At 43.0% G+C, this 15088-nt stretch overlaps 1 protein-coding gene across 1 annotated transcript in view; it reads left to right on the forward strand.

The window, feature by feature from the left end:
* MTUS2 (microtubule associated scaffold protein 2) overlaps positions 1 to 15088 on the forward strand; it is a 1701731-nt gene that overhangs the window by 791258 nt on the left and 895385 nt on the right. Inside the window, exon 7 of the mRNA XM_078657132.1 lies at positions 5243 to 5449. Within this exon, the coding sequence (XP_078513258.1) occupies positions 5243 to 5449 (207 nt within the window). The remainder of the gene's footprint in view (positions 1 to 5242; positions 5450 to 15088) is intronic.

Raw genomic sequence — 15088 nt, forward strand, 5'->3', positions numbered from 1 at the left:
TTAAAATGCACTAGTAAAGCCCACTTATTTCAAAAAGAAATTCAAGGAAAAGAAAGCCCCGCCGTTTGTTCCCCCCTAGGAGAATATATAATATTAATTATGCAATTATGTAACTTCAGCAATATTAATTATTGCGATGTCATCAGGATTAAGGTTATGTGACATCACTTCTTGAGACGATGCAGGGTCAAAGGTCATATGATGTCACTTTCTGTAACATCATTAAGGTCAACGGGTATATGATGTCACTTCCGCTACCGCTGGCATTTTGGTGAATTGAAGTCCATGGTTTCACTGTCACTCTTTAGGACAGCTCTTGCACACTTACATGTAAGTTCTGATTTTTAAACAATAGCTTGTACTTTTTTTTCATTGAGAGTCCCCATTGGCCCATAATCTATCCTGTATGTTAGAGTTACCACAAGGCATAATTATCAGGCCTTTACCGAGTTCATCATTAAAATTAAGATGATTAAATCTACACATAATAGCTAGTTTTTCCAATGCTCTGACATATTCCTCTATCTTCTCACTGGATCCTTGTTTGCAATGGTTCAAATTGTAATGATCAATTGCTATTCTTACCCTTGGTGCAAATGAGTTGTTTAAATCCTCTATGGCAGTTCTTCCCATACCTTTTAGAACCACAGCCCACTTGTTAGTATGACACACTTCCATGACCACCTAGCTTTAATGGACATGAGCCAGGCTATTTTTTTATGGAATAATAAAGTATTGTGTAGTGGCTCATTGTCATTTGCAGACAGCACATTTTCCATTGTAATGGTCATTTTAATTTGCACAGACATACAGTTTAATACATACAACTATATGACAAACAAATGATAATGTGTGGAAATCAGTTATCAGTGAATATTTATTAGTTGCCCATCACCAAGTAAATTGTCATGATTTTTTCTTATCCTCCTAAAATCTTTATTTCTATCACACTTCAGAATTACAAAAAAATAAAATGTGCTTGATTTTGCTTTCTTAACTGCTGAATGAGTACAGTTCATTTACAGGTATTTACAGTTTGTTGTGCGCTAGAAAGAAATGACATTCACCAGCCTTCCTTTTACTCATAATGTAACCTTGCAGTATTATCACATATTTTACTTTATTTTTCTTTCTCTGACTGCAAAGTAAGAGAAGTGTTAAAAAAATAAGCATAACGAGACACAGCCTGACATTTGACCTCTGTCTTTTAAAGGCAGCAAATGTGGCAAGATAAATACAGAATTTAAAGGCATCTTTATTTTATTGCCTGGAGTTTGGCGACCTACCAAAAAGCTGCTGGTGACCACACACTGCTCTGTGGTATCCAAGAATATACCTCCTTGCACCTTCTTGTCTCATTTGTTTTCCACTCTCTTGTATATTTTCAACCCTCCTGGACCTAAGCAGAGAAGAAATATTTTTGTTTTCCTTTACAAGTGACGTATCATCCTTTTCAAACGTAAATACATAATTTATAAAAAGATAACTCTCACCATTCTTCCCATTTTTTTTAGCAGGATCGTCATCAATAGGCATGAAGGCTTGCCGACGAGTCAAATCTAGATTTCCTGTGGCACACATATTTATTTACCACTGGTGCTGTGTCAGTGACTGGTGCAGTGTCAAGGTAGACAAGTTTGACAGGCCTAAAAGTGATAGTGAGTTGCTAGACAGGACATGCAAACAGAATGTTGTCCTTCGGCATTGCTATTGAGCTTGGAAGTCACTTGTTGTGGAAGGTGAACTAGAGATGGATGTACACACGGTCAGCGTGACCTCGCGTGTTGACGTACCACATAGGTTTGTGTTGGAATGGGTCTTCTTCTATAGTGCGTTCGAGCCTTCTCGAGAGATTCTAACATGCTGTGTTCATCACGCATTGGTACACTTCCAGGCAGTTCACTAACTGGCAAAAGTAAGTGCACTTACCCTGTATGTTTCATTAGTACTTTTGAACCTTAGGTCTAGAATGGTCAATTCTTTCCTCTGCTCCTTGTTAAATGTAGTGTCCATTCCTGTAATCCATGGTGATTTCAGCAGCCGGTATAAGCATGTACTGCTGATCAGAGAAATGAAGTTGATGTTCTCCATCCGCTTGTGTGCACATGGATTCACGGCTTGGCCACTCATCATCAACAATGATGATGATGCTCCGGTAGCCAACTGCAGTGAAAGTTCATGCGTTCATTCTCTTGCCAAGCCGTAGCAGCACCAGTTCCTTCTTACACCGCCTTTTCCACGCTAGCCGTCTCTGGTCAGGCATACTGGAACGTTATGTGAGCACCAATGGCGTACAGATAATAGAACATTAGTCCAACAACACAATCCTAAAGTGGGATTGAAACACTGCAGGTGGACCCCGGTGCTCAGGAATAGGTTTCATAGCGTAGAACAGAGCTTTCCAAACTGTGTGTCCCGACACAGTACCGTGTCGCCTACAAATGGTGGTTGTGTTGCGGGATGACACTGGTATTAACAGGCACTTAGCACATAACTGCTGCTAATTAAGAGGCATTCCTTTGAAAGCTTTGTTCTCACTATGCCTCATCTATTGCATAACGTCTCCCAGTAAATGGTCTTTTAAAGACCTGCAAAGTACTCAGCTGCGTCTGTGTGTGTGCCCGGGAAGCTGGGGTGAGGTGACAGAGGGTGGCAGACAGAGGGAGGGAGGGAGACAGAGGAAGACGGAGGGAGACAGACAGAGGGAGACAGACGGAGACAGAGGGAGGGAGACAGAGAGAGAGGGACACCGTGGGAGAAAGAGAGAGAGGGAGACAGAGGGAGGCAGTCCGTGGTAGACAGAGGGAGACAGAGGCAGAGGGAGACAGAGGGAGAGGGAGATAGAGGGAGAGGGAGACAGAGGGAGACAGACAGAGGGAGACAGACAGAGGGAGACAGAGGGAGAGAGAAAGAGAGAGAGGGAGACAGAGGGAATGAGACAGAGGGAAGGGGACAGAGGGAAGGAGACAGAGGGAAGGAGACAGAGGGACGGAGACAGAGGGTGACAGACAGAGGGAGACAGACAGAATGAGGGAGACAGACAGAGGAAGGGAGACAGAAGGGGACAGACAGAGGGAGGGAGAGAGAGAGGGAACGAGACAGAGAGGGAGACAGAGTGAGGGAGAGAGAGGGAGACAGAGTGAGGGAGCGAGAGAGAGGGAGACAGAGAGAGTGGGGGAGGGAGACAGAGAGAGAGGGGGAGGGAAACAGAGAGAGGGAGGGAGACAGAGACAGGGACAGACAGAGACAGATAGAGGCAGCGACCGGAACAGGGGCAGACAGGTAGAGGCAGAGACGACAAAGACAGAGAGAAGGAGAGGGAGACAGAGAGACGGGGAGACAGGGACATACAGGGACAGACAGAGAGAAGGACAGACAGACTGATAGAGGCAGAGACTGGGTCGGGACAGACAGACAGAGGCAGAGATAGAGACAGACAGAGACAGAGAGGCAGAGAGATAGAGAGGGAGACGGAGAGGGAGAGAGACAGAGGGAGAGAGAGAGGGAGACAGGGTGAGGGAGAGAGAGGGAGGGAGACAGAGAGAGGGAGACAGAGGGAGACAGAGAGAGAGGGAGACAGAGGGAGACAGAGAGAGAGGGAGACAGAGGGAGGAAGGCAGAGGGAGACAGAGGGAGGGAGTCAGGGGGAGACAGAGGGAAGGAGAGGGAGACAGACAGAGGGTGGGAGACAGAGGGAGGCGGAGAGAGAGGGAGGGAGACAGAGAGAGGGAGACAGAGGGAGGGCGGCAGAGGGAGAGAGACAGAGGGAGAGAGACAGAGGGAGACAGACAGAGGGAGAGCGAGAGGGAGGCAGAGGGAGAGAGAGAGGGAGGGAGACAGGGGTACAGAAACAGGGAGACGGAGAGGGAGACAGAGAGAGGGAGACAGAGAGAGGGAGACAGAGAGCGGGAGACAGAGGGCGACAGACAGAGGGCGACAGACAGAGGGCAACAGACAGAGGGCAACAGACAGAGGGCAACAGACAAAGGGAGCCAGACAGAGAGAGGAGGGCGACAGAGGGAGCAAGAGAGATAGAGGGAGACAGAGGGAGGTAGACAGACAGAGGGAGGGAAAAAGAGGGAGAGAGAGGGAGGTAGACAGAGGGAGAGAGGGGGAGGGAGACAGAGGGAGACAGAGGGAGGGTGAGGGAGGGAGACCGAGAGAGGGAGACAGAGGAAGACAGAGGGAGCGAGAGAGAGGGGAGAGAGAGAAAGAGAGAGAGAGAGAGAGAGAGAGAGATATAGAGGGAGGGAGAGAGAGGGAGGGAGTCAGAGAGAGGGAGGGAGGGATGGAGAGAAGGACAAAGACATCCGCTGCAGGGGCATGTGTACAACCTCATGGTCTCAAATTTGCTTGAAAATGCACCATTTGCCCACTTGTTTTTCAAAATTTTCTTCCTGAGGAGAACCCCCATGAACCCTCCTTTAGTGGTTTGGGCTCGCTCGCTACGCTCACTCGCTACACTGCCTTACTGTTTTACAAAATGATGCATCTCCAAAAAGTGTGTCACCAATATGAAAAGTTTGGGAAGCTGTGGATAGAAAGATATGTTTGTCTGTTGGGGGTGAGAACAAGTTTGTTAACAGCTTGAGATTGGAAAGGATGTGCGGGTGCACCAGATGGGGTACGGCTTTTAAGGAAAGGAGTGATCTCACTTAAAGGAGCCAAGAGAGAATTAAGGGAAAGAAATCAAAATGAGCAGCTGGCATGAGACTATCGGAAGAGTAGTGAGTGGCTGTGCTATAGGTAGTCTTTGTGTAGAGGCATGTGGCAATCATACTGGCAGAGAGGGTAAATGGAGTAATGGTGTTGAAGGGGGGGGGATAAGAAGTGCATTCATCAAGCAGCTTAAGCATTTAGTGCTGTTGCCAGAACGACACTTTGAAGTTTGGGAAATAATGTGCTTTGACTATGCCAACAACAGCAGTGAGGGGATTTGAAGCTTGCTTGTTTATCATGAAGCAATGAGAGGTGTAGGATTTCATTTACTCAAGGCGGTAGGAAATCAATCTGGTCTATATAGTGCAGACTCAGTGAAATAAAATGTGCATGCATTTATCATTATTATGCAAACGCCATAGATGTCCACTAAATATGCCTTAGTTTAAAATGTATGTTAGTAAGGTGGATAGTATGATTTAATCTGGGAACCTTAAAAATTGTCCTAATTTTATTTTACTTTTTTTTTAATGAAATTCTCTTGAGAATTTTTACTTCATGTATCTAACTTTGTTCTCCACAGTGGATCTGAAAAAGGGTAATCTACACAACGCTATCAAAGCGAATCACCCAAAACCTTGCCAGTCAGGACTCCGTCCACCAGGTTACTCACGCTTGCCTACTGCTAAGATGCCAGCCTTCGGCTTCGTTAGGACCTCCAGTGTATCTTCTGTCTCAAGCAACCATTCAAATGACAGTGTTCAGGGTGACAACACCAAGGCCATCAAGGGTGAGTTGAGTATTTCTATATTTCTGCAATGTCGTCATAGACTTTAACATTACAAAGATAATGGACAGTGTGTTTTTAGCCCCTTCCAATCTTCTTGGTTTTAGTTCAAAAAGTATTAAGCAGAAGGCCACTCGACCAGAGTAGAATGAAATATTGAGTCTTCGAGATACTTATAATGATTTAAAACTCAAGAAATTTTCATTGGGCAAAAACCATGTCACTATGTCAACAAGTAATGGAAATAAGAGATAGACATAAGTTGATGGATTGTGAAGGAAAAGGATAGGCCGCTGTCCCATGTTTTTCATGGAAGTAAACAAATTTGTGTGAGCCGAGACATGGGCTTGGACCCATCATGCATACCTCAGACCCAGATTCTTTGTTGGGTTCACTTAGGTTGAGTCCCTGGTATTTATGTTTATTTTGCTTACACTCCGCACACTGGAGAACTTCAATTTGTTTCTAGATTCTAGAGGCAATGATTTGGTATATGTAGCATCAGCTATAGTGAGTGCGGACATCCCTAAAAGACAAGTAGACTACTCTTACAGAAGCATGACCGCTCCACACACAACATTCCTTCATTTCTGGGAAGTTGTCAGGGTATCCTCAGACGTGAGTCCCTTGCTCACTTTGCCACTGGATTCAAGCAAGCCGGGCTGAAGACGGTTGAAATGCCAGAAACCGGTCCTCGGAAGCTTGTTTCCGGTCCAGGGAAGGCATGGCTTGGCAGTTCGGGCTGGACTGTTTCCATGAGGCACAGGGTCAGACTGATTTGCATATGGCCATGTCTGAACTGGGGTGGTAGAGTGGGCTAAAGAACGGTGATGGATTAAACCCAGATCTGTTGACTGGGTGTGAGTGTTTGATTGGTTCAGATGCTCCGTCCATCACCACCCCCTTTTGTTCCCCAGGATCCTTGCCATGACCAGATCACTTCATTAGTCAAAGAAAAGGCTTCCCTACTTGGGGCACGGGGATAACATTACCAAAGTGCTTGCCTCTTGTGTAGGTGTGCCGCTTCAAGTCGCAGGTTGCAACAAGCGAGCTGCTAGTTGGAGTATATGACATTTTGTTTGATGTGTTTAAAAGTTACAGGAGAGGTTTCTACCAAGCATCATCTAGAAGAGATTATCAATCTATCTTTAGGACAGTGTGCCATCCTTTGAGACTTCAGTGTGTATTTGAATCCGATAGCGCCTGGCAAGTTTTGAAGCGAATCTGCAATGTATACTGAAAGACATATTAAAGTGATATCACGCGCTGCTCGCCGGATTTTGTTTTTGAGGAATGTGATTTGATTTACTCCATTTGCTGTGAAAACTCGCCAGCGGAATACTTGTCAAATGGAAAAGGTTGTGGCGGAGATTAATGTGATTTTGTGTTCTTGACAACATTTGCGCCGACCAATCTTCAGTGTTTATCATAACTCAATCTCAGGGGTATGCCTCTTTCATTCGAGGTAACAAAAGCCTTCTAATGTGTTTAATAATACATTTACACTGGGAAAAGGGACTGGGGGAGGTGCCATGCCTCTGCTGTGCGCCCTCCCAAAGTTCAATAGATCCTCCACGGCTGTTGTCACCTTTGGTTTTGAATTATCTGGATAATGTGTGCACAAACCTCATTTCTGGCATATTCACGGGAAAAAAAGACTGCTTAAAGAGGTGGCATTTGGAAACCTGAAATGTTCTTTATTGGGCAAATACGACACATGTTAAGAAACGGCCACTGCTAAATCCAAGTGTTGAAAAATTAAATATGTTGCCGCATTGAAATATTTCAGGCCACAAAGTGAAACTTCATCACTCCCAGAGAATAAGTACATTTAAAAACATGCACTAAAACTAACTCGACCCGCTCCTCCCCGACCTCTAATAAACCGGCCCATTACCTCGTTAGAGGCAATGGGCCAGTTCAGTTCATCAGTGGTCGGGGAGTTGCCGAGTACATAATAAATTTGAGAGAGGCTTCCTAATGTGCAGTATATCAAAGCGAGTCACGTTCCAGTGGCTTCTTTAAAGTGGGGTCGTAGAAATTAGCGAGTGCTTCGTTTCTTTAACACGATTTGTTCTGAGCAATTGTTTGGGTTGTTCAGTATTGTATTTCCTGAAGCTTTTCACAGAAACCACATTTATTCATAGTAAGAAAAAGCATTCTCTTGTCTCAGGGTGCACTGAATGACTTCTGTGTTAAGTTACCATGCCTCTGTAACGCTTCACGCGCACACATTTATAAACTACACTCCTACATATGCAAGTTAATCTAACAATGCTTTTGTTCACGTATGACATGTTATGAGGTTAATAGACAAAATACAAATACAGCTCAGAGAAGGTGTAAAATATTTGTGTTTTTCTACCTGCAATGGCGAAAAATGATGGGTCAATACAGTTATTCCCCATTCCTAGAATTCATGATCAGGGTCTGAGTGTCACCTTCACTCTCATCTGTATACAAAACACACACGGCGGATTGACAGGTGGCCTCGAACGATCACACGTTAAAGCGCCTCGAGCAATGTTAGTGCAGTCAGCAATTCAGGCAGGGACAGTAGCCACACTGCAAGCTATCCACACGCCTCCTGCAGTCACATCACATGACTGCACTCTCAGAAGCAACCCTACACTTGCCTGACAGGGGGAACATGTGCAGGCAGCCGACACCAGGAGGTGCTCAAGTGCTGGATGCAGAACCCACTGGGCTTGACAGGTAAACACCATTTGTCAATTCAACCCTATGCCTGCATACAATGTATATTCGCTTTATATTAGATGGTGCATACTTGCATGCTCTCCATTCATGCTTTTAAAGTGCCAAAGAAGTTTATTACTGAAGTTGCCCAACTCCATCAACCAATTTCACTGTATTGGAAGGGAAAAAGTTCAGACAAACAGAATTTGTATTAAAGTAAGGCTCCCTTTGGATCTTTCCTTGTAACTGGAGCCAGTTGTGATACATGAGAAGATGGCTATGGTTAGAGACGCTAGCTACTTCGGACGTATCGTGCAGTCGCGCCACGGGTGCTGATGGAGGGATGCTACGGCCACTAGTCTCAGACAATATCCTCCAACTGCCCTGCCAGTTTCAGAGTCACTTGGGCAGGTCCAAATAATTTGGCAGAGGTCCCAATGGGGTTGGAAACGCCTCCATAAGTCTGAGCGGGGAGCAGACTAGCCCCTCTGGACACGTTGATGACAGGTTTAGAGCAGAGCTCCTGTATAAGCACCCATATGACCAGACACAAATCCTTTACAGGACACCCAAGTCTTAAAGAACTTCAGTATTGAAGACCCATGAAGCGTCCAGGGAGGGCAGTCATACTGCTGCTTAAGACAGTGAGACACCCGTCTGAACTGCGAACGCGGATTAACATATTGCCACAATTCAGCAAGGAAGGTGTAGAAAGGTGCCCCCAGAGAAAACATGGTCCAGTGTTGGAAAACATTTAGATATTCGTTGAAGCCCAGAAATCTATTTATGGTCATCATAACAACAGTGTTATACTACAACAGGGCCCCAGCATATCACAAAGGGTTAACTTTGAGCGACTTGTGGCCGTCTTGCATAGTGGGAGCATTACCGTGAAGAGCAGGTTGCAGAGATCTAGAGGGAATTGATTTGTACGGGTTCCATAGCAACAATCCAGCCACTAAAGACAGTAAGTCCATTTTCCAGTATCACCCATGATGGTTGGGAGGGGTCTTGTGCCATATGATAAACTATGCAGGAGAGTTACTATAATTGTGATTGCTTGTTCTCTGCTCCACAGTGACACATTAAGGATGGGACCATCTGATAAAATAATGTCTCATCCCAGACATAAGCGACCTCCCAGACGTAAGGGGATGCAGGTTGTCCCTCATCATATTTTCAAGACCGTTTGATGGGCGCGGCCTCGGGCATTCAGTGCATGTTGAATCTTCTAGTAGCCGTGTACAATGTTGGCCATGTTTCCATCTTCCCCTAACTAATTCTTTAGCCATTACGTTTAGAAAAGAACTATATCAAGGTTGTTAAGGCTGGCAGAGAAGAGGAAACAGAGGTGATGGTAAGCGAGGGATCACTGACATAATATCGACGGACAGAATATCTACTAGCAAAAATATCGATGCCAAAATATCAACAGACAGAATATCGAGTTTGTATCTACAAACAGGTAAGTACAAAAATATCGAGTCAAAAATATCGTTTACAAAAATATAGTTTATTAAAATATCGACTTTATTAAAAACAGTGTTAAATTAAATTAATAGTTAAAATTAATTACTAAAATATACTTAAAAATACTTAAATTAACTTATAATAAATAATTAATAAGTTATAAAAAAAATGTTTACAATCATATTTGTTAAAACAGATATATATATAGTAACATTATATAATTAAATAATATCCAATATTATTACCGTAGGAAAGCAAAAGTGTAAAAAATACTATTCCCACTCCAGAGAGTGCAACAGTAGGGAAAGCGTTGGATAGCATAGAGTTAAAAATAACTATTCCCACTCCAGTGAGTGCAATAGTAGGGAAAGCGTTGGATAGCGTAGAGGTAAAAATTACTATTCCCACTCCAGTGGGTGCAACAGTGGAGAAAGCGTTGGATAGTGTAGGGGTAAAAATTACTATTCCAACTCCAAAGAGTGCAACAGTAGGGGAAGCGTTGGATAGCGCAGGGGTAAAAATTACTATTCCCACTCCAAATAGTGCAACAGTGGGGGAAAGCGTTGGATAGCGTAGGGGTTTAAATTACTATTCCCACTCCAAAGAGTGCAACAGTAGAGAAAGCGTTGGATAGCGTAGGGGTAAAATTAGTTTCCCACTCCAGTGAGTGCAACAGTAGGGAAAGCGTTGGATAGCGTAGGGGTAAAATTTACTATTCCAACTCCAAAGAGTGCAACAGTAGGGAAAGCGTTGGATAGCGTTGGGGTAAAAATTACTATTCCCACTCTAGTGGGTGCAACAGTAGGCAAAGCGTTGGATAGCTTAGGGGTAAAAATTACTATTCCCACTCTAGTGGGTGCAACAGTAGGGAAAGCGTTGGATAGCGTAGGGGTAAAAATTACTATTCCCACTCCAATGAGTGCTACAGTAGGAAAAGCGTTGGATAGCGTAGGGGTAAAAATTACTATTCCCACTCTAGTGGGTGCAACAGTAGGGAAAGCGTTGGATAGCGTAGGGGTAAAAATTACTATTCCCACTCCAATGAGTGCAACAGTAGGGAAAGCGTTGGAGAGCATAGTGGTAAAAATTACTATTCCCACTCCAGAGATTGCAATAGGAGTGAAATTAAATACTTCATATATTATTTCAATAAATATAAATTAATATATAAAAAATTAATTAAAAATAATTACCAATTTAATATAATATAATAATTAATCAATTAAAATTAAAAATTAAAAATTATTATTACAAATATTTACCTATTAATACAAATTAATTACAAATTAACAATTAACAATTTAATAATTACAAATTAATGAACAATTAATTGTAATTAAATACAATTAAATAAATTGATTTATTTAATTAATTTTAAATAAATAACTTCCCACCCTATTCCCCTATAAACCCGCTACAGAAAATACATTATTAAAATTAACATAATTAGCAATTAATCAATTTATTAAAATTAATTGCCAATACAAATTTAAATTACCAAATATAAATTAACAATTAATTAAAATGAATACCAATAAATAAATTTACATATTTAATTAATTATAATTAAATTGCTTCCCACCCTATTCCCCTATAAACCCACAACCCGCTACAGAAAATAAATTAGTAAAATTAACATATTTAACAATTAATCAATTAATTAAAATTAATTGCCAATTAAAATTTAATTAATTACCAAATATAAATTAATTATCAATTAATTAAAAATTAATACCAATAAATACATTTACATATTTAATTAATTATAATTAAATTACTTCCCACCCTATTCCCCTATAAACCCACAACCCGCTACAGAATGAAATTACGCAAAAATAAAAAAAACAAATTTCATTAATTAACCCGTTTCTTGCGTCGAACGTTCAGCGCCAGTGCTGAACGTTCTAAGAAACGGGTGGGGCCGCGTCGGCCGTTGGACGTGCGCAGCACTACGGAGGTAGTGCTCGCAACGTCCAACGGCCGACGGCAGCACTAAAGGGGTTAAAATAAATTATAACATAAATTCACACTTTTCACACATATAATAACATAAAAAACACTATAAAAAATAGATATTATTAAAAATTCGATAATTTTAATAACCTATATTATATACTTCGATATTTTAACTGTCTATATTTTTAACATTCGATATTACATTACTTACCTTAAAAACGATATTTTTGATGTCTATATTCTGTCCAGTCGATATTTTGTCCAATCTATATTTAAAACTCGATATTATGTCCATTCGATATTTTGTAGTCGATATTTTGACTGTTTACCGTAAGCGAGATGTCATTTGCAAATAAGAGGGCCTTTCTCTCACCAACGGCTGAGGGGATGACTTTAATAAATTCACAGGACCTATGGTGGCTGATAGGGGTTTAAGTGTCAGCACAACCAAGCAAAGGGATAAGAGGCATTCCTGGAGGAGTGCTACTACAGTCTAAGGGGTCCTTCCCTTCTTTTATTTGAGGAATACAACAGCTCAGTTTGAGATTGGCCCAAAGGAACCCGAGGTCTCCACTTCCTTGAATGTTGCACATAGCGTGTGGGCAGTGAGTGCTTTACATGTCTTATAGAACTCTCCCTAGAAGCCATCCTCCCCAGGCAGAGTGCATGAGGGTAGGTCAGATTTTTCTTCTGCTGTCTCCTAAATAGTGATCTCGCCTTCCAGCGGTGCTCGCCCTTCCTGTGAGAGGGCAGGCAATTTCATATTGTTCAGGGAGCGGGTTCCCTCCACTTTGCACACTAAGGCCTTCGACCTATACAGCGACTCATAGAACAATGCAAAGGCCTCCATACCACAAGTGGGCGTGTCAGCAGCTGGTTACGTACATTATAGACGGCTAGAATGGCCATCAGTACTTCCCTCTGGGAGCCTACCCAATACTCTATTTTAACTTTACTGCACTTTGAGTCAAGTTTGGAAACAGATTTTAGATCTCTCAGTTTATACCAAGCTCATGAAAGATGTACAAGTGTGTCTGTTATCTAGCCATATGTGGTGTAACCGGTTATACCTCTGAATTGGCGCAGAAATTAATTGAATTATGCACTAGTCCCTGCAGCGGCCATCTGCTTCTTACAATCCTCACAGGCATCCTGCACAATACGGAGAGCTGGAAAGGACATTTACTAGGCCTGTCTAATTACATCAACAAAATTGCTGCCACGCATTACATTATCCTAAATTTGAAACAGTAATGTAATGCAATGTATGTCAGCAAATTAGTACGCAAACAGTAGATTCAAAAACATTTCTTAAATCACTTACCTTGTGGTATGTCTGCGCTCCAGTCCGGTGTCCTTCACTCCTCCAGCGCGGGCCCCAGGCAACTCTCCTAACAAATCCTGTCGCTGCTCTCATGCAGCATGAAGGCAGCACCAGGATTGGTTGGAGCAGGCTCTCTCTGCGCGCCAAAGAGCACTGGAGGACTTTGCTTGGTCTCAACCCAGATGTCCTAGACAGCTGGGTTGAGAGGTTTAAAGTGCGCATGGCTGGCTGGCCGTCGCAAGATGGTCGGCCAAACGGACATGCGCACTTTAAACATAAGTGACCTGCCCATAACTTTTTTCTGCTGCTGCCAGTCAGCAGCTGCCCGCACCCATCCTGATGCTCGGCTCGGGTCCGGGTTATTGAAAAATAAAAGGGCAATACATTTTCTATATTACTATTTAATTTTTCATCTCTGGGGCAAAAGGGTATTTCAACCAGTGGGACGACACTCCTCCTCCTTAGTAGAGAATCTTCCTCTGAACATGGATTCATCCTTGGATGTGTGATAATGTGCCTTTGAAATGCTAAGCTAAAGCACGGGTACCCTCTGTATTACACATGTCAACGTCGTAATAAAATATCTTCGCAATGTTGATACCCAGGCGAAGACAGAAGATAAGAAAACTAAATGTGTCCCTGTAAATGATGGAGTCGTATTTTGCCTTATCCGCCCTCCTGGAATCCATCTTCTGTCACTGGTCCTGTATTCTTCCTGCATCTACAATGGAAGATGAAGGGAGAGATGCAGACATTGCAGGTGATAGATGCTCCTGACCGGCTTTGCCGCTTCCATCGGTAGGCACTCTGCTTTCCCTTTAGAATGAGATCCTGTGGAACAGCAAATTAAGTGCACATTGTGCTGCAGTCATTTCGTCTGCACAGCATTTTGTATGGATCTTTTTCCTGCCAGCATTGAGCCCTTGATCCCTACAATACTGCATTATTGCTGTTATCATTAGTCTCTGCCAGACTAACAACAAGAGTGAGTTATCTGCCAGGTAATGAACCATAATAGTGCACTCCAAAGTTGCTAAGCAACTGTGCAACTTATCAAGCACCAACAGCAGACAAATGTGGGCAGGAAAAAGAGGGAGTTCACAGAGGTCTGTTTGAAATCATGAAAAAAATATTGTGATCAGTCATTGTGCACTGTAGGTGCACTGTGCAAGATTGCCATGCCGAGAGATCTGTATACAAGCCTACTTTACGAGTGCAATGTTGTAAGGAGGGAGGCCCTTGACCACTTTTGTAGCGCTACTTATCCCTGACATTTTTTACTCTTTGCTGCCCCTGATCCCAACGGATCCTCAAACTGCACATCCATTTGTCCTCAGGGACATGCTTGGGTGTACCATAAGATCGGGAGACCCGCCATTGGTGTACCCACCATGTACAGTTGGGGGTACCACTCCGAACCCCCCTACTCAGACCCCAGCTACTGGCAACATTTCTAGGCTTTTTGGGAGGATAGAGTACCTGCATCCATGGAGATGTTGAGTGGCTTGGGACAGATATTTTTCCCTACATCGTTTTTGTATGTTGAAAATGTTTATGAAAAATTGTGTGAATATATTAGCAATAATTATTCAGAATCTTAAAAATTGTGCGCATTGAAGATAGTTTGAAACCCCTGGTAATACACCTGTTTTGAGCTATTCCCTTGCTTATTCGTGAAATATCTGTTTGTCTGAAGGACGTTTGTAAAATGGAGGACAAATGTCTCCCACTGGAGACAACAAGGACAACCCATCTGTTTGAGGACAATACACAAGGTTTCTCAACCTTCAGAGTTACACCTGGTCAGCTGCACATCAGCATTGGCCACCACATTACCTTCTAGAAAGAGTGTAAGGGATGGCATTCCAAGAACCACTTTGAGAAGAGAAAGACTACTTTTACCTGGCTGTTTGGATCTTTGAACTTTAATTTGAAAGATTCCCATGCTCTGATTGACCTCAATTGCCAGGACATGTAATATATGAGCTACAGCATTCCTCCAGTTTGTGGAACACTACTTTGGAGGTGGGCATTCCTGCTACAGTGCTTTCTTAATGTGGAGCTGTGGACTGATTGGCTACTCTTGGCCGAGGAAAGGCCTGAAGGCCATATTGAAGCTCTGCTGGCCGCCCTCTGGCTGTCCTTGCCTGTGTGGAAGTCCCCAGCTGGCCCAAGTAGTCCAGAACGTAGACATA

The sequence above is a fragment of the Lissotriton helveticus genome, chromosome 8, assembly GCF_964261635.1.
Source record: "Lissotriton helveticus chromosome 8, aLisHel1.1, whole genome shotgun sequence".
Lineage (NCBI taxonomy): Eukaryota > Metazoa > Chordata > Amphibia > Caudata > Salamandridae > Lissotriton > Lissotriton helveticus.